Here is a 24,791-nt window from a genome sequence, read left to right as displayed (position 1 = left end):
AAAAATTGGCACAAAAAATCGGAAAATAAAATTGAAGAAACGAAAATATCCTTGCCTAAAATAAGGTCTCACCTTAACAAGTCACCAGAATGATCAAAAGTGTACAAAATTTGATAGTCTAGGTTTTTAAATGACAAAAATAACGATTGTATGATACTAAATTTGAAATTGTCACTAAAGAAAATGGACATCCGCGGGAATTCACTCATTGAGAAAATTATTTTAAAAATTGAAAAGACAAAAATACTCTTGCCTAAAATAGGATTTCACCGAAAAAATCATCGGAATAATAAGAAATGCCTAAATATAATAGTCTGAGGTATTAAATGACAAAAATAATAGTATGGAACTAAATTTGAAATTTCTACCAACGGTAAGAGACATCTGCTGCAATTAACTCTTTATTAAATTATATGATAGATAATTAATTATTGAAATAAACAAGCAAGTTATTTTTTTTTAATGGTATACTAAACTAGTTTTGATCACCTACCATTGTACCAATCCTATAAATCTATAATTCCATATAATCATTTGATTTTTCTTAGTGGCAATAAGAGTGGGAAAGATCACAGTACAGTTTGTCAAAATATTGTATGAGGGGACAAATGATAGATTTGTTTCCCAAACTTTTGAGACAATAATTGTCACTAACCGGACCCCAAAATTTTTTGCTAATCTAATTAATGCCTAATGCCTATGAGATCATGATGAATGCTAGCAATATATACTCCTGCTCATTAGTCCACCTCCAATTATAATAGGCAAGAAACTAAGAATAATATTACTTAAATATGGAGTATTACTAAGAAAAACTTACAATTTTAGCATGCATATATATATATATATATATATATATATATATATATATATATATATATATATATATATATATATATATATATATATATATATATATATATGTATGTATATACATACATACATACATATATATATATATATGTATGTATATACATACATACATACATACATACATACATACATACATATATATATGTATGTATGTATGTATGTATGTATGTATGTATGTATACATACATACATACATACATACATACATACATAGATACATATACATACATACATACATACATACATACATAGATACATACATACATACATACATATATATATATATATATATATATATATATATATATATATATATATATATTTATATATTTTTTTTTTATATATAACTCAGTTTATGAATTACTTTTATATCTAGATTTTTTTTGGGGAGGGGTGGGGTGGGGCTTGGAAGCAAACTATGGACTATCCTTTTGAGGTGCCATCACTCTATCATTCTCGAGAATGCTTTTAATATCCACCAGAGGAACTTGAAACTTAATCAACCAGTCCGCCACTTCATTGTACTCTCGGAAAATATGATTAATCCCTACTTCCCAATCCTTGATGGTAGTTTTAACTCACCACTAATAAATTTTGTTAACATTAACACTGCACTTTGAATTTCCAAATTATTTAATGACATTTTGGTCGTTCCCATTTATATCCTCTTGTATTAATTAATAATTATTAAGGTTGGTTGACTTATTTTTACCATTAGAGTGTAGCGAAAACTTCAAAATTGTTTGGTCTCTAAATTCACTGGGTTCATCATGTAAGACTAGTGTATATATAATGATTTAGTGGAGGGAAATTGAAAATATTCTATTAAATGATAAATATGTTCTTCAATAATTTGAAATTTCAAAGTGCATTGGTAAGAAGATAACCCTATGTCCATGAAAACTATTTTAAACTCCATATTGTGTATTCTCGACATTCTTGATGATATTGAGCATATTCTTGTGTTTATGCTTGTTTTAGAGCTTGTATCTTAGGTGTAAACTTATGTTTGATGTGCCATTTCTTCCATTCCAAGTTGTATTTGTTGTTGGCATTATTATTGTTGAGTTTGGTGTTGTTGAAGTGGAAAATACCCATTCTGGAAATTGTCTCGTGCATACTATTTCTACAGGTCCATTTGGCCTAGCGGGGGTATTCAGCAGGCCCCTCTGGTCCCGCTGAACTCACGCGCAAGGCTACCGTGGGGGTGTTCGGTGGGGGTTAGAGGTCCCGCCAAACCCCACGGCCTTGTTCCCACGGGGGTGCTTGGTGGGCCCCTCTGGTCCCGCTAAACACACCCGCTGGTTCTGTTATCTTTTGCTTCCTGAGTTGTTTTGTTGCCTCCCGTGCACTTTTGACTATTTGTTGATGTTATTCGGGTCTAGAGCTATGCGTTGTGAGTCTATTAATTAGGATTTGAGCCTTGATTCGTTGTACAGATTCAATCTTTGTATTACTTTGATTCATTGTTGAATTCTATGTTGTAAATCCTTCGTATTTCCTTCGTAAAAATTCTTGAGAGTATTCTACGGCCTTGCATGCTAGTAATGTTGATTCTTTGATGCTAGTATAATCCTCTTGATATCCTTTACCTTGACTCTTGTTGATTGTTAACTTGAGTTTAATATATTCATTGTAATCTTTCCTTGAAATCCATTGGTATTGATCTATTGCTTTGACATTATATCCTTATTGTATCATTTCCTTGGAATCAGTTGATATTGACCTATTGCCTTGAGATTATTCATTGTTGAATACCTTCTTTTGGAATATATTTCATTGACTTTGCTTCTTGAGATTCCTTTGTTGAATTGAAATCTTGTTGAGATTGTTATGCTGGCAAAGTGGACAGTGTGGAGAACTTATTTGACTTGATTGAGTGATATTTGATTTGCGGGCAACCTGATCGAAACGTATCCTGGGTTGTCAGATCTAGTTCTATTTATTGCGGCCTGGAGATTCCATAAGGGTGTATACACTTACAGCATGTTTGGTTCACAAAATGAATTTTGGGGTAATAGGAATGCTATTCCATAAGGAATGGAATAGGCAAGGAATTGTTGTAACACCCTGTGTTACGGCCTTCAAACCCGGATTAATTATTGAATTTATCCCGTTAACAAATGGTTAAAAAGGATTTAATTCGGTTAGGATTCTCTTAATTAATTAATGTTGTCCACAATGGATCGTGGACCCTTGCCCATATTAAAGACTTTGAGCTTGATAGGAATAAAGAAAGTAGACCTTCTACTATTCAGATTCTAATTAGGACTCCTAACTCTATAAATTGGGGATTAGGAAGCAATTAGAACCCTCTCACCTTTCATAACTCTGATACACGAATTTGCCCAAGAAACCTATCAAAAGGGATTCCCCACCACCAAGCCTAGGAAGATCAATCGGAGAAAAATCTTGGGAAAGAACCTTAATAGCCAAGGGGGGATTAATTAAGGCTAAGAGGTAACCCATGTCTTACAAAACCTATTTTCCTTGCTATATCTTATTTATTGGCTCCTTTGATAATCGTATGTATGAATCTGTGGTTATGCCTTGATAGAGATTGTCTTTAGGATTTATGGTATGGATTCTTGATATTCTTGATAAACTTGTGTGGTTAATTGTATGTTCTTGGGTTTATGAGTATTTAGAGCTTGTATTAGGGTTTATATGGTGGGTCTTGTCATTCTTGGGTGGGTTTATGCATGTTCGGGCGTTATTCTAGGTTTAGGGTTTGTCTTAAGGTTTATGTGATGGTATCTTGATGTTCTTGAGGTCCTTGATGTGCTTGATTTACTATACGTTCTAGTCTTGAATCTTGGCACGTTTAGGGTTCACATCTAGAGTGTAATTGGTGGTGGTTCTTAGCTTAATTCCAGTTGTTCAAGTCCCTATTGTTGTTGTTGTGTATTGGGATGTATTTGGATTTGATTTTGGGTGTAATTGAGGAATTCTCGGGTTGGAAAATTGCCAAATTAACATCGTACCAGCGGAGGGTCGGTGGGGTGCGAATCCCCACCTGACTACCCGCCAGTACCCGTCCCCCGTACCAGCTGGTGGACGACCACCCGCCGTGTACCCGCTGGTATAGGACCGCCCACCGGCGGGTGGTTGACCACCCACTGGTACGGGCGGTGTATTGTGTTGTTTTACCCAGTTCGTTGTTTCCCCGTGCCCCGTTTGGTGTTTATGAGTCTCGTGTGATGTTTCGGGTACTGTTGTAGGGATTGTGTGTAGTGGTTATTGTTACTATTGAGCTTTGATTGTTGTTGACTACTGTTATTGATTGAGTGTTGATGGTTGTTGTTATCATTGAGCATTGGTTGTTGTGATTGAATTGTCCATGATGAGAAAAGAGATGTGATTTGTGAAAAAGATTTGTTGGCGGTTTAGCACAACGAGTGCTCGATCATTGTGCTATAGGCACAGACCCCCCTTGATTAGTGTGCTAAAGGCATAGATCAAGTTATTGGTGTTGCGGTGCTATGTCATTGTGCTATAAGCACTGACCCATTGATTATTGTGCTATAGGCACAGATCTTGTGAATGGTACTGCAGTGCTATCAGATCGGTGGTTTTGTTGGCGGTATGTCGGTGGGGAGCATGTGTGCTCTAGAGGAATAAGGGTGGCCTGGAGGTACAGGTTGGAACTGATATAAGGATGGAGAGGAGTAAAAGTTGAAACTTGGTATAAGGTTGGAGCATGGACATGTGTGTTGTTACTGTCTGTTATTGTTGTTGAGCCTTATTATTGTCTGGTTTGTTGTTGAGCCTTATTATTGTCTTGTTTGTTGTTGAGCCTTATTATTGTCTTCTTTGTTGTTGAGGCTCGTTACTGTCATATCTTGTGGTTTTAGGTTGCATGCTAGTATCCTTATGTTGTTCTATGGTGTCCAGTTTGTTGCCGTGTCTCGAGTCTTGATCTTGGTTTTAAAGCTAGCGTTGCTTAGGACTATATACGTATTCTAGTCTCAAAATGATTTGCTTATATCTACCTATATTGTACTCAACGCGTGGGAGTGGGTTACCAGCATTATTCGCTGACGGTTGTTACACCTCAGTTTTTCAGGTGCAGATCAATAGCTTCGGAGTGCGCTAGATGGACACGAGGACCTAGGTTAGATAGTTGTAGTCTTAGTAGATGGCCTGCATGCCTTGATTTGTATTTTGGATATTAAACTTGGATTATGTTCTGTTTAGTTAGTTAGCCTGTGCATCTAAGTTCTCAAGCTTAGACGTGGCATAGCACCCCGACTTTTATTGTGTAGTCTCTGCTCTATTTGGGATATTAATGTTAGATTGCATTTATTTCATAAGTTTCAAAGTTTTAAAAAATTAGGGGTGTTACAATTGTATTCTATTGTTTGGTTCGCGGAATGAATAGACTTTAGGAATTATATTACAGTGTTTGATTGGTTTAGAGAATAGAAATGAAATATGTTTTAAAAGACATAAATACCCTTATAAAAATATGTGGTGGTGGCGGTGGCGGTGGTGGGATGGTGGTGGTGGTGGCGGCATTGGCGGTGGCAATGGTGGCGACGGCGGTGGCGGTGGTGGTGGTGACATAGGAAATAAATTTAATTAGGGTTAAAATAAAAAATATATAAATGTGTGTGTGTGTGTGTGTGTGTGTGTGTGTGTGTGTGTGTGTGTGTGTGTGTGTGTGTGTATATATATATATATATATATATATATATATATATATATATATATATATATATATATAACCATGTATGTAAGGGTATTTTTGGTATTTGTAATATAAAAGTTATTCCCATAAGCATGGGAATAGCTAATACCTAAGTCCCCCTAGGAATGGTTATTCCCCTTGCAAAGGGAATATGTCATTCCTAGGAATAGTATTCCATGACAAAGTGACGAACCAAACAATGGAATAGGTCTATTCCAAGGAATGTCATTCCATTCCTAACCTATTCCATTAACCAAACACGCCATTAAGGAATTAGAACTGTCTCCACTTGTATTCGAGTCTTTGATATTGACTCCGCGATACTTTGAGATGTTGTTGTCCCTGAGTGGACTTGAGTGCTGTCTGGGAGCCCTCCACACTGATTCACTAATATTCGAGTCATCGAGATTGACTCCGCGATATTTGAGATATTATTGTCCCTGTGAGGACTTGAGAATTGATATTGATATTTATAATGCAATCATGATGAGAATTGAATTATACTTAGATTATGTGATTTCAACTACCTTTCTTTCCATTCATATCTTGATATTGTTATCCTATTGATTCAGCTTCATTGTTGGAATCTTTACCCTACGTTGGTCGTACATTGTTATATCTTTGAGTTGAGTTCATTTGATGAATTGAGTCATGTTATCGTTTATCTCTTGAGTTGGTCCCGAATTGATTTTATTCTCTATTGTTTTACTGAATTAGAGTTGACTAGTGATATATACTTATGTATTCACGAGTTCCAAACCTATTTTAGTATGAAAAGTAAAATTATATAGCTTTACATGTTGGAGTGGGGTTACTTAGCATTTCTCGTTAATTCTGTTAAAATAATTTCAGGTATGGAGTAGAGACCTTATCTGAGTGCGCTTAGCAGGATGTTTAGCTTCTCTACCTTAGCTAGTTTATGTTTGTTCTCTAGACTATGATGTTTTGTTGGGATGTAGTTAAGCCCTCTATGTTAGTACTATGTTTTGAATTTAGTTTAGTTTTGGCCTCAACACTTAGGCTTGTTGACATAAGTGTGGCATAACACCCTGGCTTGAATTGCTTTGCTTCCGCAATTTAATATCAGCTTTAGACTTTATTTACCCATCTTTGTTAAGTTTAATGCTTAAAGTTATGGTTAGAACCGGTGGTGTTATAATATTTGAGCTTGTCCTATCGAGTTGTTAACTAAGTTAACGTCTGAACCTTAGGTCCTCTCGGATACGATGGTTGACTTTACCAATCGTCCCTTAACTCCTCGAATGATATTTATTATCACTCGGTCTTGATAATACACAAGAGGCAGACCCATCCATCATTCGGTCTTTGCAGCCTCTCAGTCTTGAAAGTCTTTGCTCTTTGAATTTTCGTCTTCAGTCTTCGTCTCGGACTAGAGTTAACCACTCGGGTTACTCTTCTTCTTGAGCTGCTGAGAGATAAACCCCCGGGTTGATCTCAGCTCGTTATGTTTTAAAGTGTTAACTACCCGGGTTACTCTTCGACTTGGTTGTTGAGACTGTCTCCTCGAGTGTTCGTTCAGATGTAACTATTAAACCACTCGGTTAACCATTCGGTTAAGATTCGAATGTAGAGCTGACTTCCTAAGTCTAGAAAATAAAAAGAATTGAGGGATTTAAACTCCTAAGTTTGCTGGTATCATCAAAATTTAATACAAAGTGTTCATAATCATTTGAAAGATATTTTCCGATATTATTGATATTCCATCTAGATATAAGATATATTTAAGAATAGTTACAATTAGTATTTTTCAATATTTGTCCTCCATATATCTAGATTGATGATTGTACTTGAGATTGCATTTTCCGGTTAGTAGATCAGATCGGATCTCTCTCAAATCAGTTTTGTTTATCATACTATTAACTGATCAATAAATGCATCACCCAAAAACAAACAAACAAAACATCATTTACATCGGAGAGGGACAATTTGATAAAAAAAAAATGATAAAATGTAGATATATCAATTGCACAACTCCATTAATAATTGGATAACGAAGAAAATCTGCCGCCATTATTCAAAGGTGTGCATTGAAAATTCTAACTGGCTTCTACTTGAATTTTAATCAAATTAATTATCTATGTAAAGCTTAAAAATAAAGGAACCATAATATATTTTGCATTTCGGAGAACTTCTCCTACAGGGCTACTCACCGTAAGCCCAGCTCCACGGGATGAGGCAAATTATGTTGTGAAACCGTGTCCATCTTGCAAGGTGGACACGGTTCCAAAACTATTCATAATTATGAATGTATAGTTCAAAAACTATGAATATATAGTTTTATAATTACGAACATAGAGTTTTGAACATAATTATGAACATATAGTTCTGTAATTATGAATATACATATTCAATAATTGTAATATGAAGTTCAAAAATTATGAATATATAGCTTTATAATTATGAACATATAATTCAGTAATTATGAACATAGAGTTCTGTAATTGTGAATATAGAGTTCAATAATTATGAATATGAAGTTCACAAATTATGAACATATAGCTTTATAATTATGAATATATAATTCAGTAATTGTGCAAGGTGGACACGATTCCACAGCATAAAGATTGCACTAGATAATCATCAAAATTACAAAAGGGGTTGAACAGATTTATCCATACAAACTATGGTCTAATCTTTCATATCCACTCAATCTCCATCATCTTCTTGAGAACTATAATAATTTTGACAAATAATTAGCCAAAAAATACATGTGTATTATTTATACACTTACAACAACTTTCAATAACTTCAATTCCACTTTGCACAACAATAAGAGGGGAAGTGTCGTGCATGAGGAGACTCATCAATTCCTCCATTGGTAGATATATATATATAATTATACCATAATTGAAAAAGTATTCATTCACACGCCGCAAAATGATTATGATCCGTCGTTTTGGTTGCAAAGAATGTAACTTAGTCTAGCCTTTTTGTTCAAAATTTTCTTTTTCGATCTATGACAATAGTGCAATAATAATTCAATTATAATATTTTAAATCAATAAATAAATCAACACGCATAATTTTGTATATACAATTGTACAAATAATCATTGAGTACTTCTGCATCGATTCTGTCTAAATTTTTAATTTTTAATTTGTGTGTGGATAAAAACTATGTAAAGTTCTTCTATTGAACTAAAGTCATTATTAGTACTCTCATTGAGAGGCAATGTACAAGAAGTGATACCTATCGTTGATGTTCATATGCAACAAATGTAGTTTTAGTAGGCATAATATTCCAAACAATTTCTACATATCATTAATGGGCAAGATCATAAATATTCATGTAATACTCTCTCACTTTTAAAAATGGATCATACTTCTACATCATTAAATTTATAATTTTTTCACTATATTTTTTACATCTTTAAAATACTCTCGTGTTTTTAAATGTGGTATAACTTTTACATCACATTAAAAAATTATAATCTTTTATCAATAAATATTATTTTATCTTCACAATTAATGTTTTGTATCAATATATAAATTACAATAAAATATTAAAAATAACAAAAATAAAATTTCAAAATATGTGCAAGTATTTTTAAAATAAAAGATATTTGAATTATGTAATAATTAAATAAATACAATTATTAATATTTTTTCTTTATTGATAATTTAATTGCATAATACAAAATAAACAAATATAATTATTAAAACGAAAAAAAAAACAAATAAAGAAAATAAAAATAAAAAAAATGAATACAATTACTAATACGGAGTACGTTTTTTCTTTATTAATAATTTAATTACATACAAAATAAAATAAAGAGAAAATGACACTTTTTCCTACTAAGTTATATACTTATATCATTTTTCCCCCTGAATTATTCATATAAGCATATTAGCCCCCTCAATTATTCTAAAAGTGGTGGTTTTATCCCCCTAATATATTAAATTGACATGTTTACCCTTGGAAACATTTTATTTATTTTTCTTCTCTAACAAATTACTGCGTATGCGTAGGGATGACCACGGTTTTCGGTTCTAACTGAACTGGACACTATAGCATTCGAATTAAAAGTTTCCTCTTATGATTCGGATCCAGAACCCAATATTTCGATTCAGTTTATTAAAATTATGAATAACAAAAGATTGGATCCTGAATCGTGAACCGATAGTTCCAAATAGATTTGCGATTTTGAACCGTCTTTATTTTAAAATAGTCTAAATGCAACAATAAATGTATTTCATTTTTTTTAGTTCGGAACATGAATCGGTCGTTCTGGTTCGCAATTTTAATAAACTCTAAATATCGGGTTTCGATTCTAAATTGTAATTGGAATATTTCGGTTTGGTTGCTATAGTCTCTGTTTGGTTTGAACCAAATTGTGGTCATAATTTGTTGGAGAAGAAAAAAAAATGAAATATTTATTTTAAATATTTATTTTAAGGGTAAATATGTCCATTTAATATTTCATGGAAAAACAGCCATTTGAATAATTTAGGGAGGAAAAGTGTTATTAGTAATTAAGTATATAACTAAGGGAGAAAAAGTGCTATTAAATACGAAGTACAATTATCCCAAAAAAAAAAAAAAAAAAAAAATACTCATTAAACACAATAGTACGTGAGGCAGACTTTTTGTACTTTGAAATGGGGCCGCAAGCTTTCAGCTGGTGAAAGCTTGCAACCCGCATCATCAAATCATCAGTTAAAAAAAATAAAAAAACAAACTATTTATGTATTTCCATGTCATCTTACTAAGACCAAAATTGTAAGAATGATTAAGCCTATCAAACAATAATCAATATGGTACCTATTATGTATTAATTGATTAAATAAGTCAAATTCTCATAAATAACAATCAACATTTAATTACTAAAATGAGTAGTATTTAATGCGTTGATATTTTAATAATTTATTTTTCTATATATTGACAATTTATAATTTACTAAAATATACTAAACTAAACAAGATTTGTGAACTTGTGAATTCCATAGTTTCGAACAGTGTTAGATACTTGTTAGTAATTAATCACTATCTAACATGTCATCATTCATTAGCCCATGAAAATAGAATAAATATCACCACGCTAAATAGTGATTGTGTATTGTGTAATGATTGATTTAATTAGTTGGGGGAGAGTAACATTTTTTGCATAATTCCTTAATTTGATTTTCTTAGTGACATGAAGATTAAAGAGTAGGGGAGACCACAAGTGAATTACTCAAACCAATTGCATTTTTTCTATTTAAAATAAATAAATAAATAACTTGTGAGACAATTTTCGCTGGCGGAGCGACCCAACATTTTGAAAGGGAATGCAAGCGAACATGATGAATAGTAGCATTGGTCCAGGGTATTGGCCTACCTAACATGCCAACAATCTAACAACATTTTATTTTCTTATTCTAATTTAAAAGAATTTGGGGGTGTTTGGTTCATGAGTTTAGCTATTAAGAATGAAAATTAAAGTCATTGTTATTATTTGGTTACAGGTTTCTAGAACACTACTATGGAATTCTTAATTATAAAACTCATTTCCTAATAAAACAAAGGTTTCATTCCATTATTCCTCAACCTAATATAATGACATCCAAAGCATCAATATAAACAAAAAAAAAATAAAAACAGAAATCTAAAAGTACTAATCCAAACTTAAAAATTAGATTATCAATAAGATGAATATCCCTTTTTAATTAAAAAATGAGATTTTTAATTAAAAAGGTAATCAAATCTCATAATTGTGTTTTAAAAAGTTGTCCACCAAACACTAACTATGATTTTGATTCTCATTTCTAGTGTGTAAACCCATGAACCAAATAAGAATCTGATGAATGCCATAAATATTACAGTACGTAGAAAGTTAACCAAATATCAACTAAAAAGATACCTTCAAGATTGTCGAGTATTTGAAGATTCTACAATAATCGCAATAAATACGGTTTATATTGAATACGTCTCTAATAATAGTAACATGATTGCTACATCTACATTTATCTCAAAATTAATCAAGTTGCATTTCACAGATAGCAGTTGACACATCTCTCTCAACTAAGTTGTGTTTCGTTGCTGTAAATAATAAATGCATCATTTAAGATGGAAAGGGACAATTTGATAAATCTGTCATTCTTGCAATCAAGTAAAAGCATAACACAAAATGGAAAACTTGCCTTAACGCAGACTCTGGATCTTGACTCTTTTGAGTTGCGTGCAAGCAAATTTGGAAACAACAATTCACCATCAGCTGCAAAATCTCTGTGGATCTAATTGACTACTAGTTAATATAGTTATGTATGAAAAATCTCAAATCTGCACTACAACATTCATTCATTAATAAAATACATCTCAAACAAACATTTGGATACATCACTCAATGTCTCCTCCGTTTCCTTCGTGTATCTTCCTCCTCGGAGCTGGATGATTCAGATCCCGACTCAGATTCAGACTCTGAAGCATCCGACCCAGAACTCTCAGATGCATCTGATTCTAAAACAGGTTTCTGTTGTTGCATGATTAGCCGTGGCATATTCTTCAAATACTCTCTAAGGTTTTCTGTAATCCCACCCAAACCGATGGATGTGAAGAAATTGATTGCAAACCGAGTATTTTTTGGATTATCCTTTGGGAAAATTGAGTCAAAGGATTCTTGCATATTCGGGTCATTAAGACGATCATTCAACAAGCGGATTCCAAGGTGTTCTGACAATTCCTGAACCAGTAATCAATGTCAAAACAAACACAAATGGATTATGATAAAGGAAAATTGTACAAGCCTTTAGGAGTTTGAAATAAGCAATGGCTTATACCAATATACCCAGAAACCTCAAACATGAGTGACCAAAAAAAAAAAATGCAATATGAAGTTATTTGCAACACTAAGCACTGTTACTGTTAGTTACCTCCGGAAGGCAGAGTATTTATATACAAAATAATTGTTTTTGAACTAGAAAAGAGACAATCAGAGGAAGATGTGGCTAGACTGCTAACAATATTTGTCAGGATAAATTATTTGGGAACATACAAATAAGTATTATGTACCTATGCTATAAAAAAAATAATAAATAAATAAAAAAGCAACCCAAGGATTACAAGGCTATTGCAGGCACGTCATACATCATACAACAAAAATATATAACACATGGGGGTAACCCCAGCCAAGATGGCTAAAGGATACAAACTTGTAACTACAAGATCACGAGTTTGAATCCCAACCCTCTTGGTTTGAGCCAGTCAACTATGGCCTATGGGCAACCTAGGCTAGTTTACCTCCTTGTGGTCCTTTGCCAGCTAGGGTCACAAGCCGGGGTTTACCCAGTGCACACCTTCGGGTAGTGGCTACAAGTTTTACTCGGCACACACACACACACACACACATTTAAACAAGAGAATACTAGGGGAATTAAAATTAATCAAGTAGTTACCTGGAAGAGAATCTTGATAAATATACGAGAAGAAGAGGTAGTGTCTTCTTCTGTAAGCCGTATGTAAGCCAGAACATGCCAAGGCAATGCATCAGTTCCAAGCAGATGTGCAAAAAACTTGGCAACATTTCGCAGTTTATTAGTTTCAAGACGGTGAATCATCGAGTATTGTTGCACAAAACACTTCTCAAAGTTCTCCTGGTGAACTTTGTTGATCATGCAAAAACGCTGCCCCAAAAGACCATAGTAACGGAGGTAAGTTCTCTCCTGACTGCAGCACTCTAAAAGCATTATGCATAACTCCATCTGCATAGACAGAAAAACAGCATAGTTACCAATGAACCCAAACATTGACCAGGCCAAAAAAATCAACTATCAACAGAAGCATATCAGAAAACTAAGATACATCAGTGCTCACCAAGAAAAACTAGTAACTAACAAGATGAGTAGATGACATGTAAGAAAACCCAATTCTCCATTCAAGACTAATACAAACCATTTCGAATTTTCATCTTACCATATAAACACTTAAAACCATTACAATGCATATGGTTCACGGAATGAATTTTGGGGGAATAAAAATCCTATTCCATAGGGAATGGAATAGGCCAGGAAAGAATAGGAATTCTATTCCATTGTTTGGTTGGTTTAAGGAATAGAAATGGAATAAACATACAAAAGACAGAATCACATATACACTAAATATTATATATTTAAATATATAAATAAATACATGTATACACATATGCAGGCACAAACAAAAACAAAAACAGACATACATAAATACATACATGTGTGTGTATACACATGTATATATACACAAGAACTCGAGAATAGCTAATACCAATGCGCCCCTAGAAATGGTTATTCAAAAATACTATTTACTTTCAAAGCCTATTCCTAAAACCACATGTTAAAGGCAGTTTTCTTTTTTCATTGTTAGAAGCAGCCCCAGCACCACCCCTCTTTCTCTTTGTGGGGAAGGGGGAGTCAGGTGTCAAGCACTACTCAAGCCCATCACTAAAATAGTAACATACCAATTAGATGCATATTATAAATGGCATTTTTCTGTCTTGCAGCAGTCAAGATGGAGTATGAATCAACAGCTAAATTGAAAACAATATAGGCATGTAAAAGAAGCATTAATGAAACCAACCTCTTGACCAGGCTCAAGTTTAATTTTCAGCAGCTTATGGCCTGCTTCCTCAAAGTCAACACTCGACATAATTGTCAGATAGATAGTTCTCCGAAGGTTGACTAAGTTTGTTTCAGTCTCATCTTTTATTTTCATTTGCTCTTCATCCTCTTCTTCATCTTCATCATCTTCTTCTTCATCATCCCCAGACTCAGCTTCAGAATCCCCTTCTTCTTCCTCAGATTCGTCACCTAGGATTGCCGTTTTCAATTCTTCATACTTCTTTTCATTCTCTAAGAAATTAGGATCTGGCTTAAAAATATCTGTGCATAGAAAACCACAATGAAAAAGATCGTCATTAAAATCATAGAGTCATAGGTATTGAGACATACAAGACATACCTAAAGTGACTTAACGATCAATAGTATCTGAGAAAGTGAGGACATACCTAGAGCAATTTCAGGATCTATAGTATCTTGGAAAGATATTTCATGGGTCAACTGATCTTCTTGCTCTACCAGATCAAGCTCTGGACGTACCGCAGGGTACCCCTAATCAGAAATCAGATAAAGAAACCAATTCAAGACTCATACATCATACTTTGCTAATATTTTATCAGAAATTGACCTAAAATCTACTACTCCCTCGATTCCATTTTATGTGTTTAGTTCCGTTAACCGAGGCTTAATTGAAATTTACAATTAAATTTTTCATAATATTAAGTTTAGTATCAGTATATAAAATTTATATATTTAGAAACTACATTAAAAGTACTATAAAACACAAAATACCAAATTAAAAATAATAAGAAAATACAAAAGAAAATAAGCAAAGAAAAAAGAGTTTGTTTGACCAATGAATAGTAAATACTAAATAGGACAAGTAAAACAAGGCAGAGGGAATACTTCTTATGTCTAATTGTCTCTTTTTGCATCCAGTGGTAAATGCAATGTAACTTTGATAAATTTTTAAGACAATTCTTTGAAATTTTGAGATTTCAATTCTTGATAAGAGTAGTACTTTTATGTATTTTCATCTGTAATTTTTATTTCCAACAATTGATTTTACCAGTTTCAAAACTTGAGTTGATACTTGCTCAAGTTTATCCACACACACAAGCAGTAATGCAAAAGAACTGTAAAAGACTAAATGCTGGTTTACCTGAAACTTTGCTTTACGTAATGCAAAGAGACCTTCAATTAAGAACTGAACCCTTTTATCTATCTCTCCTTCATGAAGTATCCCACGAAACCGCTCAAATATACCTATTTAAATTGATGTTCTAAAGATCAATTCACTAAAATAACCAAAGGCTACAAGTTTCTGCACGCAGAAGGAGATGGTATCCACAAATTCAGTAAACAAATGCAAATTTCAACAGTAGTGTCTTATACAAATAACAAAAGTGGAATATATAAATGAAAATTTTGCTCACCATGCAACCCACGGGGGGTGAGGTCTTGGAGCATGGATCCACACTCAGTAACAAAACCAACAGCAACTTCAACACTGTCATCTGAGGGATTTTCGAGCAAAACAGCAAGTAATTCTAGAGCAATCAGCTCATGAACTACTTGTTGGTTCACAAGATGAGCAATAAATTTAACTGCTGCCAACAACTGGGGCTGCATGGAAAGTACACCAAGGATGTAAAACATGAAATAAGCAATAGATGATTAACAGAAATTTAGTATAAACTACCAACATGAACAAAACAGACTGAGGCCAAGAACAGGAAGAGGTACAAACCTTATCATTACGTTTATATGCTCTTTGAAGTTGTAATATAATCCTTCTCAAAAGAAGATCACCCACCTCTGGGAACCTAGTGTTCACAACAGCAACTAATGCTGCAAATACATCTGTAAAACCAGGAGAAGCCATTTGGGACTTCATACAGGAACGGCAAAACAGACCCCTTCCACGAATCAGGTTCTCAGCAAACAATTCTGGAATGATGTTCTTTATATTAGTTGCATTCACTTTGTTCACCAACCCATTTATACTCTTCCTAAGAGCATCCCAAGTCATTCTTTGGTATTCAACTGAGCTTTTATCCTGTATATCCTGCATCATCCTTGCCAACTTGAAAGGAGGGATATAAACTCCTCCACTTCTTCCCAAATTGGCAGTCTGTGTAATCACATTTCCTTCCTGCTTTGACACTTTAGAATCCTCATTCAACTTTGCATCATCTGCACGTACTTGTTTGCTCTCATTGTTATAATTTTCTTTATCATACTTCCCTTCCCCACTTTTGTACCTTCTATCTTTTTCACCATCCTCTGCATTATTAACCCTCCTATCTCTTTCCTTCTCCCTCCTACGTTCTTCTCTTCTAGAATCCCTATAATCTTCATATGGGTCCTCCCTATGCCTACCCCTGCGGTCAGTTTCCCTTCTGTGATCATTGCCATCGTACTCTTCACGGTCCCTCCGGTGCTTCCTCTCCCTCCTATCATTCTTTCCACCGTCATCCTCCGCCCTGTCCCGGTGCCTTTGCCGCTCCACCTTCATCTCACTCTCATCCTCAGAGTCATGGCGCTGTGATTTATGCTCCCTATCCCTAACATCATCATCGTCATGATCATCATCTTGTCTCCTCCGGTGCCCATTCCCGTGTTTATTATCCCCTTCACGTCCACTCCTACGCCTCCGCTCATAATCTCTATCCCTAGCGCGGTAATTCTCTTCATCCCTATCCCTAGTGCGGTAATTCTCTTCATCCCTATCCCTAGTGCGGTAATTTTCTTCCTTGTCTCTTCTGCTACTTTCGTTTTCCCGCCTGCCGGCATCTTCTCTACCTCTTCTACTTCTCCCCCTTTCCTTCTCTGGTTCATCTTTCCCGGCGACTTCACGCCCATCAGATTGCCCTCTTCTTCTACCATCGCTTAATCGGGGAGATGCACCGCTATCAGAACTAGGGCTGCGCTTCTTATCTTCGCCTTCTCTTCGATGCTCAGACCCACTCCTGCCTTTTTCTCTTTCAGCTTCTTCTTCTTCTTCATCATCACTAGAGCGATGTCCGCCACGAATTTCACCTTCCTCATCTGAAGCACTGGAGTCAGAATGCTGATACTTCCGAGCCATAGCTTAAACCCTAAATCTCTCCACGCAGATCGAAATGGGTATGGGTTTGGGGTTCACCGTGGCCGGAGGGTTTCGAGGTTAAGCTAATTTTGGATCTTGCCTATAAAAAATGGGTTTTGGATTTGGGCTATCCTGATTCCTGAAAGAATTATGAAATTCTAAAATCCGCTCAACATTTTTTGGGCGGCATATCGGGTTCATAGTAATTATTTTCGAGAGGGGTAACATTTCTTGATTATAGTAAAGTTGAAAAACAAAATTATTTTTGGTTACAACGATGTCGTTTTAATTATAGGCGTAATTACTGTGGAGTTCTGATTTTGAGTTTTATGTGTGTTAAATTTATTAATTAAGGAAATTATTTGCATATCGATTAAACGTCATTATGTTTGCATTTATAATTCCATTGAACGCATTGTTTCCACAACCTACGATATTTAGTTCTAATGCATTATCATCAACTATAAATACATCCTGTGAAAGGATTTTAGTTCATATCAAAAACTTAAATTCGAGAGTTTCGTTCTAGGATAATCACCATGCCTCCAGTATACATTCTTGCACGGATATTATTAGGACTCTATCATCATTAGTGTTCGTTACCTATTATTATTAGTAATTAGTGTTCGTTACCTATTATTATTAGTATTCGTCTTGTAATAGGTTTACTATTCACTACTATATATACTCCTGTACAGACTCATTATTATTCATTCAGATATATCGTATCCTCATCTGGTATCAGCAGGTTTCTCTCTCCTCTCTCTAATGGCGCACCTCGGATCTGACGACGGCTCTGTTGGTAGTTCTGAACGGACCGTTTCCGAGGCCGCGCTTGTTGCACCGCTGCAGTCGGGGGTGTCTTTTTCTTCGGCGCATCACTTCGTCTCCATCAAGTTGACATCCCGCAATTTTTTGTTTTGGCGTACTCAGCTTCTTCCGTTCTTGGATGGCCAAGGGTTGTTGGGTTTTGTCGATGGTACTTCGGTATGTCCGCCGATCACCGCGCTTGCCGTGCCGCCTGCCGAGGGAGCTGTTCCTGCCGTGCCTTCGTCGGCTTCGTCTTCCGCTGCTCGGAGTGCATGGCTCCGTCAAGATAAGGCCGTGCTCTCCTTATTAATCTCATCCTTGTCCGACGAGATGATGCACCTCGCAATCGGTAAGTCCACTTCTCGGCATTTGTGGTTGGCAATCGAACAGGTTCTTGGTTCGACTACACGGGCTCGTGCCCTCCGGTTGGTGGGCGAGTTGCAAGGATTACGGCAGGGGGATGCTTCGATCCCGGACTATCTTGGCCGTGCACAGGTGCTTATCGAGGATTTAGCGCTTGCCGGCCGTCCGGTGACGCTAGAGGATCAGAATATGTATATATTCCGAGGCTTGCGATCCGAATATCGTCCTTTGGTGGCGTCGCTCACAAGGGGTGCTCCGGTGTCTCTGCCCGAGCTATCCGATTTTCTTGTTTCGCAGGCTTTTATATGTGCCGATGATGCTGGTGATGTTGCTGCTGCTCCGGTCGCCATGGCGGCTCAGCGAGGTGGAGGCCGTTCGGGCGGGCAGCAGCGTGGAGGCGGCAACCGCGGCCGTGGTCGCGGCAAAGGGTGTGGCCGTGGTCGTGGCGGTGCCGAGGCTGTCCAGTGCCAGATCTGCTCCGGCGAGGGCCATTCGGCCGCTTCGTGCTTTCGCCTGTACGATGGAGCTCCGGGGCCGAGAGCGCATGTTGCGTATCCTGTGGATGATGCGGCTTCGGTTAGCACTCAGCAATGGTTTCCCGACACTGGTGCGTCGAACCATGCCACCCCAGATCCGTCTTTGATGTCCTCGACGGTCTCTTATAACGGTCCGGATCATCTTCGTGTTGGTGACGGTAAGTGTTTACCTATTGTTGGTACTGGTTCGTCTTCGGTAGCCTCTTCTAAAACACTGTTTCGGTTGTCTGATGTTCTTTTTGTTCCTGGACTTTCTGCGTCTTTATTATCCGTGCAACGGTTTGCCCGTGATAATAATGTATTCTTTGAATTTCACCCTGATTGTTTCTTTGTGAAAGATCGTTCAACCAGGGAAGTTCTGTATAGAGGGCAGGCTTCGGGGGGTCTCTATTCTTGGCCTGTTTCTCGTTCGAGTCCCGCTGCGTTAGTGGCTTCGCGTGTCTCCTCTGACGTTTGGCATGGTCGGTTGGGTCACCCTCATCCTCGTGTCTTGCGACAGATTTTGAATTCGTGTTCCATTGATTCTAGTTTTAGTAATAGTTCGGTGTCATGTCGTGCTTGTATGCTTGGGAAATCATCTCGATTTCCCTTGCCTCGTGTCAATACTACTACGTCGCATGTTTTAGAGCTTATTTATACTAATATTTGGGGCCCAACGCCTTTTCTTTCTGTCAGTGGTTTTCGTTATTTTGTTTTGTTTGTTGATGACTACACACGCTATGTATGGTTTTATCCTATGCGATTAAAAACTGATGTGTATGCTATCTTCGAGCAGTTTCGGTCACTAGTTGAGCGTTCATATGGTCGTAAGATTGTCTCTATACAATCTGATTTAGGGGGAGAGTATAAACGGTTGCACCGTACTTTTGTCTCTTTGGGTATCAATCATAGGCAATCTTGTGCCTATACCCATGAGCAGAATGGTAGAGTTGAGCGTCGGCATCGTCACGTTGTGGAAACGGGTCTGGCTCTCTTGGCTCAGGCTTCGGTTCCACAGCGATATTGGGATTATGCCTTTGAGACTGCGGTCTATCTCATCAATAAAATGCCTACTCGAGTTCTAGACAATGTCAGTCCTCATTATCGTTTGCATCATTCTAATCCTTCTTATTCCTTCTTACGTGTGTTTGGCTGTCTCTGTTATCCTCTGTTGCGCCCGTACAATCGTAACAAGTTGCAGTATCGGTCATCCCCGTGTGTGTTTCTTGGTTATCCGTCTTCGTTTTGTGGCTATCGTTGTTTAGATCCTGCTACTAACAAGGTATTCATTTGTCGTCATGTACGGTTTGATGAGACCGTATATCCGTTTGCTTCTTCTATGCCTTCTCAGGTCTCTAGCTCTCGCCCGGTTGAGCCGTGGGGTATTGGTGCCGTTCGGGTTGGTGTTGGCTCCGATGTTTGTCCCACTGGACCTGATCCTCATCCAGAGTTGGATGCGGATTCCGGGGCTGCCGCAGCTGGTTCAGATTCTCGCACCGTGACTGCTACGGCTCCGGAAGGGGCGGTCTCGGGTGCTCCTACTGCGCCCAAGCGAGGCCGCCGTACGGCGAAGCCTGTTCAGCCTCGGTCTCATGTCATGGCAACCCGTTCTCAAGGACCGACGCAGCATGTGGCTCTTATGACTGTTCCTGAACCGACTTGTTATTCTCAGGCAGTTCGGTATCCGGAGTGGCGTGAGGCCATGGATCTTGAATTTAATGCCTTGCTCCAGAATCACACTTGGCGTCTGGTTAGTCGTACACCTGGCATGAACGTTGTGGGGTGCAAATGGGTGTTCAGAACGAAGCGCAAGGCCGATGGCACGATTGAGCGGCACAAGGCTCGATTGGTCGCAAAGGGTTTCAATCAAGTCGCTGGGCAAGACTTTTTTGAGACTTTCAGTCCTGTTGTCAAACCCACCACCGTGCGGCTTCTTCTCTCTTTAGTCGTTTCTCGCGGTTGGGTCATTCGGCAGTTGGATGTTCACAACGCCTTCCTCAATGATAATCTTGCAGAGACAGTTTACATGAGACAACCGCCCGGTTATGAAGACCAGTCACGGCCGGATGATGTGTGTTTGTTACAGAGGTCACTCTATGGTCTTAAGCAGGCTCCTCGAGCGTGGTTCAATAGGTTGCATGCTTTCTTGGTGTCGGTTGGTTTTTCACCCTCCAAGACTGATGTTTCTTTATTCATCTATACTCGTGCCTCTATTTGTTTATATTTGCTTGTCTATGTTGATGATATCCTTGTTATGGGGTCTGATGCTTCGTGTGTTACTCAGCTTCTTACTGACTTAGCCTCGGAGTTTTAAGATTCGTGACATGGGTGCTCCGTCTTTTTTTCTTGGCATTGAGACGGTCTCCAAGGATGGTGGTTTGTTTCTTTCTCAGCAGCGATACATGCGAGATATTTTGAGCCGTGCAGGTATGGTGGACTGTAAACCGTTGGCTACTCCGGTTCCTGTGTCTCGACCTTCTTCTGATTCTGTGGTTCCCTATGCGGATCCCACGCAGTATCGCAGTCTTGCTGGGGCTCTACAGTATCTTACTGTTACTCGTCCGGATCTCTCTTTTACCGTGAATCGGGTCTATCAGCATATGCACTCTCCAACCACTGAGCATTGGGCTATGCTCAAGCGTGTTCTGCGGTATGTAAAAGGAACTCTGCACTTTGGTCTTTTTATTCGTCCTTCCTCCTCTGTTGCGGTTCATGCCTTTTCGGATTCGGACTGGGCTGGTGATCCAGCTGACAGGAAGTCTACTAGTGGTTTTGCGGTTTTTCTTGGTGGCAATCTGATTTCCTGGTCTTGTCGGAAGCAACGCACGGTTGCTCGTTCGTCTACAGAGGCTGAATACAAGGCTCTGGCTGATGTGTCTGCGGAGGTCACCTGGTTGGTTTCTCTGTTGCACGAGCTTGGAGTGTCATTGGCTGCTCCTCCCACTCTCTGGTGTGATAATTTGGGTGCGACTTATCTCTGTTCCAACCCGGTGTTCCATGCTCGTACGAAGCATGTGGAAATTGATTACCACTTTGTTCGTGACAAAGTGGCGAAGAAGGAGTTGCAGGTTAGCTTCATTTCCACAAAGGATCAGCTCGTTGATGTGTTCACTAAAGCTCTCCCTGGTCCGCGTTTCTCTACTCTATGTGGCAAGCTCAATGTTGTTGCTAGTCCACCTTGTGCTTGAGGGGAGTATTAGGACTCTATCATCATTAGTGTTCGTTACCTATTATTATTAGTAATTAGTGTTCGTTACCTATTATTATTAGTATTCGTCTTGTAATAGGTTTACTATTTACTACTATATATACTCCTGTACAGACTCATTATTATTCATTCAGATATATCGTATCCTCATCGATATTACTCCTATAAAAATTTCATGTTCAATGAAAGTGTGATTGGTCCGTATACCTATGATATTGCAAAAGAAGTTAAGCTATCAAATGCAAGGATCCAAGGAGTGCCTCTTTAATTCACGATGAAGATGTATTATATAAAACCATATTGGACACCAGAAGTAGTATACACTGCTTGGTATATTACTGACCAATCGCACGTACTATTACTTTTGGTAGGGGCGTTTGGTTCACGGAATCTTGGATTACCCCAAGTAATAGGATTACCTCCTGGAAGGTAATGTGAGATTTTGGGAATGTAAGATTACCTTCTGTGTTTGGTTTAGATGGTGTAATATAATATTACCTTGTTTGGTTCAGGGTTATATTTTAGGTTATATGGATCAATTTACAATAATATCCTCAGTAATATATATATATATATATATATATATATATATATATATATATATATATATATATATAATGTTTGTGTATTTATTTATATCTATGAATTATATCAAAGCTTAAATATTAAAAAAACTAAATATATACCAGGACTATGTGGTCCAATGGTATCCGGGTTGGACTTCCATTTGGAAGATTATGAGTTCGAGCCTCAGTGGAGGCGTTATTGGTTCTCTGTGTTTCAGTAGGTTGAGAAACAAATACTACAATGTAATAGAACCAGTAGCATTCAAAAAATATATACACATGTATATTTGATTATATAAGTATATTATTATTATTATTATTATTATATAAGGATTAGTTAACAAGGGCAAAGTTGGAATAATTCAAGGTAATATAAGATTACCTAAAAAAATGGTGGTAATCACATTACCTTGAAACATTACCGCCACATCAGCTTTCAGGTAATATAACATTACCTGGTAATCCCATAGCTTGAACCAAACAAGGTAATATAACATTACCAGATCCAGATTACCTAGGTAATCTAAGATGACCCGAACCAAACGCCCCCTAAGTAATAGGATTACCTGCAGGAAGGTAATGTGAGATTTTGAGAATGTAAGATTACTTTATTGGTTTGAATTGTGTAATATAATATTACCTTGTTTGGTTAAGGGTTATAGTTTAGGTTATATGGATCAATTTACTATAATGTCCTTAATAATATATATATATATATATATATATATATATATATATATATATATATATATATATATATATATATATATATATATATATATATATATATATATATATATATATATATATATATATATATATATATGTGTGTGTGTGTGTGTGTGTGTATTATTTATTTATTTATTTATTTATATGTATGAATGTATATCAATGTTTAAATATTATAAAAACTAAATACATATATTTATGCACTCCTAGACTCAGGTCCATATTAAATGGCCATATATTTTCAATATATCCATCAATACTCATGGGAATAATAGACAAATTGAGATTCTTATACTATAGTGTTTTGTTTAATTTAGTCTTTCTATTTTAATTTTGTTCATATTAGTCCCTATACTTTAAAAATTAGAACAATTAAGGACAATAACTGATTTTCAAAAAAAAAAAAAGGACAATAACTGATGTGAACAAATATTTATGTATTTACTTTTGATATATTAATTTAATATGATTGGTGGTAAAAATAATTAATTTTAAATATTTATAAAATAATATATGTGTTGGCATGTAAGTATGATTACGTGACAGAGATAATATCAACGCCACATAAACTATTATCCTTAATTATTTCAGATTTTAAAATACATGGACTAAATTAAATAAAAGTAAAATAGAAGGTTTAAATTGAACAAAATACTATAATAGAGGGACCTCATATTTGACCCGTTTTTTAATGCATTTGAAAACTGTGTTCATAGGCGGCTAAACTTTAGGAAACCATATCAGGAGTCAGAGTTTTCTAGCACCCTGCACACATACACACACACACACACACACACACAAACTTAGAAATCTCAATACTTTCAAAATATATACAGAGAGGAAACAGAGGTGAAATATAAAGTGCGTTGTTTGCAGTATCGGCGGTTGTGATCGTGATCGTGATCGTGATCGTGATCGAACTGAATTTGATAAATAAAGTTGAGTTATTTGAGTGTTTTTGGTGAAGTTTAGAATGGGATCAGAGGGTTTTGCAGTGCTACTGCCGAAGCCGAAGACGATGAACGGCGACGATGGTTACGTTCTTGAGGATGTTCCTCACTTGTCGAATTATGTTCCAAACCTCCCTGGATGTATAAATACTTTCAATGGTTACGGTGGCCTGTTGTTTGATAGTCACATTCTCTTGGAAATTCCATTAGGATCCTGCTAGTAACTTAAGCAGTTTGGCTCTGATACCAATTGAAATATATATATGTGCAGCACACAGTGATGTTAAAACTGACGTTGTAACACAAACGATTTGTAACGCAGTTCGGGTAAACAACCCTAATCTGCGAGGCACTTCCCAATTTTGAGAATTGGCCTAAATCCACTAAAAGCTTAGTATTTAAAGTACACTGTTTGGAACCTGAGATTACACAATAGAATGATCTTTCCTATCGGACTATTGAGACCTAAACAC

General features: G+C 36.6%; 2 protein-coding genes across 6 annotated transcripts; one reads left to right on the top strand and one right to left on the bottom strand.

Moving 5' to 3' along the window:
* Window positions 1-11,641: 11,641 nt before the first annotated feature.
* Window positions 11,642-17,369, bottom strand: LOC109160237 (pre-mRNA-splicing factor CWC22 homolog). Of its 5 annotated transcripts, XM_019308499.1 has the most exons (9): window positions 16,367-17,369; window positions 16,309-16,318; window positions 15,837-16,269; window positions 15,523-15,712; window positions 15,249-15,352; window positions 14,536-14,638; window positions 14,109-14,410; window positions 12,953-13,258; window positions 11,845-12,240 (listed from the first exon to the last, which is right to left on the bottom strand). In XM_019308499.1, the coding sequence occupies exons 1-9, from the start codon at window positions 17,175-17,177 to the stop codon at window positions 11,902-11,904; spliced, it is 2,598 nt and encodes an 865-aa protein (XP_019164044.1). In that variant the 5' UTR covers window positions 17,178-17,369; the 3' UTR covers window positions 11,845-11,901. The 5 variants fall into 5 exon arrangements, with proteins under 5 accessions (XP_019164039.1, XP_019164044.1, XP_019164043.1 ...); XM_019308498.1 differs by having other exon boundaries at window positions 16,309-17,369; XM_019308495.1 differs by having other exon boundaries at window positions 15,837-16,498; window positions 16,529-17,369.
* Window positions 17,370-21,189: 3,820 nt separating this feature from the next.
* Window positions 21,190-24,539, top strand: LOC109159829 (uncharacterized mitochondrial protein AtMg00810-like). The gene is made up of 2 exons (XM_019307940.1): window positions 21,190-21,829; window positions 24,352-24,539. Exons 1-2 carry the CDS (start codon window positions 21,190-21,192, stop codon window positions 24,537-24,539), a joined length of 828 nt encoding a protein of 275 aa, XP_019163485.1.
* Window positions 24,540-24,791: the final 252 nt, after the last annotated feature.

Source organism: Ipomoea nil, unplaced genomic scaffold, assembly GCF_001879475.1.
Source record: "Ipomoea nil cultivar Tokyo-kokei standard unplaced genomic scaffold, Asagao_1.1 scaffold2845, whole genome shotgun sequence".
NCBI classification, from domain to species: domain Eukaryota; kingdom Viridiplantae; phylum Streptophyta; class Magnoliopsida; order Solanales; family Convolvulaceae; genus Ipomoea; species Ipomoea nil.
The sequence above is the reverse complement of the archived record's forward strand: the minus strand, read 5'-3'. Positions and strand labels throughout refer to the sequence as shown.

Bases quoted from the DNA above. Each gene is read 5' to 3' on its own strand.
- LOC109160237 (XM_019308494.1), bottom strand. From the start codon at position 17,177: ATGGCTCGGAAGTATCAGCATTCTGACTCCAGTGCTTCAGATGAGGAA. The intron at 14,639-15,248 runs GTAAACCAGCAT...ATTTCTGATTAG, and splicing joins TACGTAAAGCAAAGTTTCAG to GGGTACCCTGCGGTACGTCC. The intron at 13,259-14,108 runs GTTGGTTTCATT...CTGTCTATGCAG, and splicing joins AACTTGAGCCTGGTCAAGAG to ATGGAGTTATGCATAATGCT.
- LOC109159829 (XM_019307940.1), top strand. From the start codon at position 21,190: ATGGGTGCTCCGTCTTTTTTTCTTGGCATTGAGACGGTCTCCAAGGAT. The intron at 21,830-24,351 runs GTGCGACTTATC...GAATGGGATCAG, and splicing joins TCTCTGGTGTGATAATTTGG to AGGGTTTTGCAGTGCTACTG.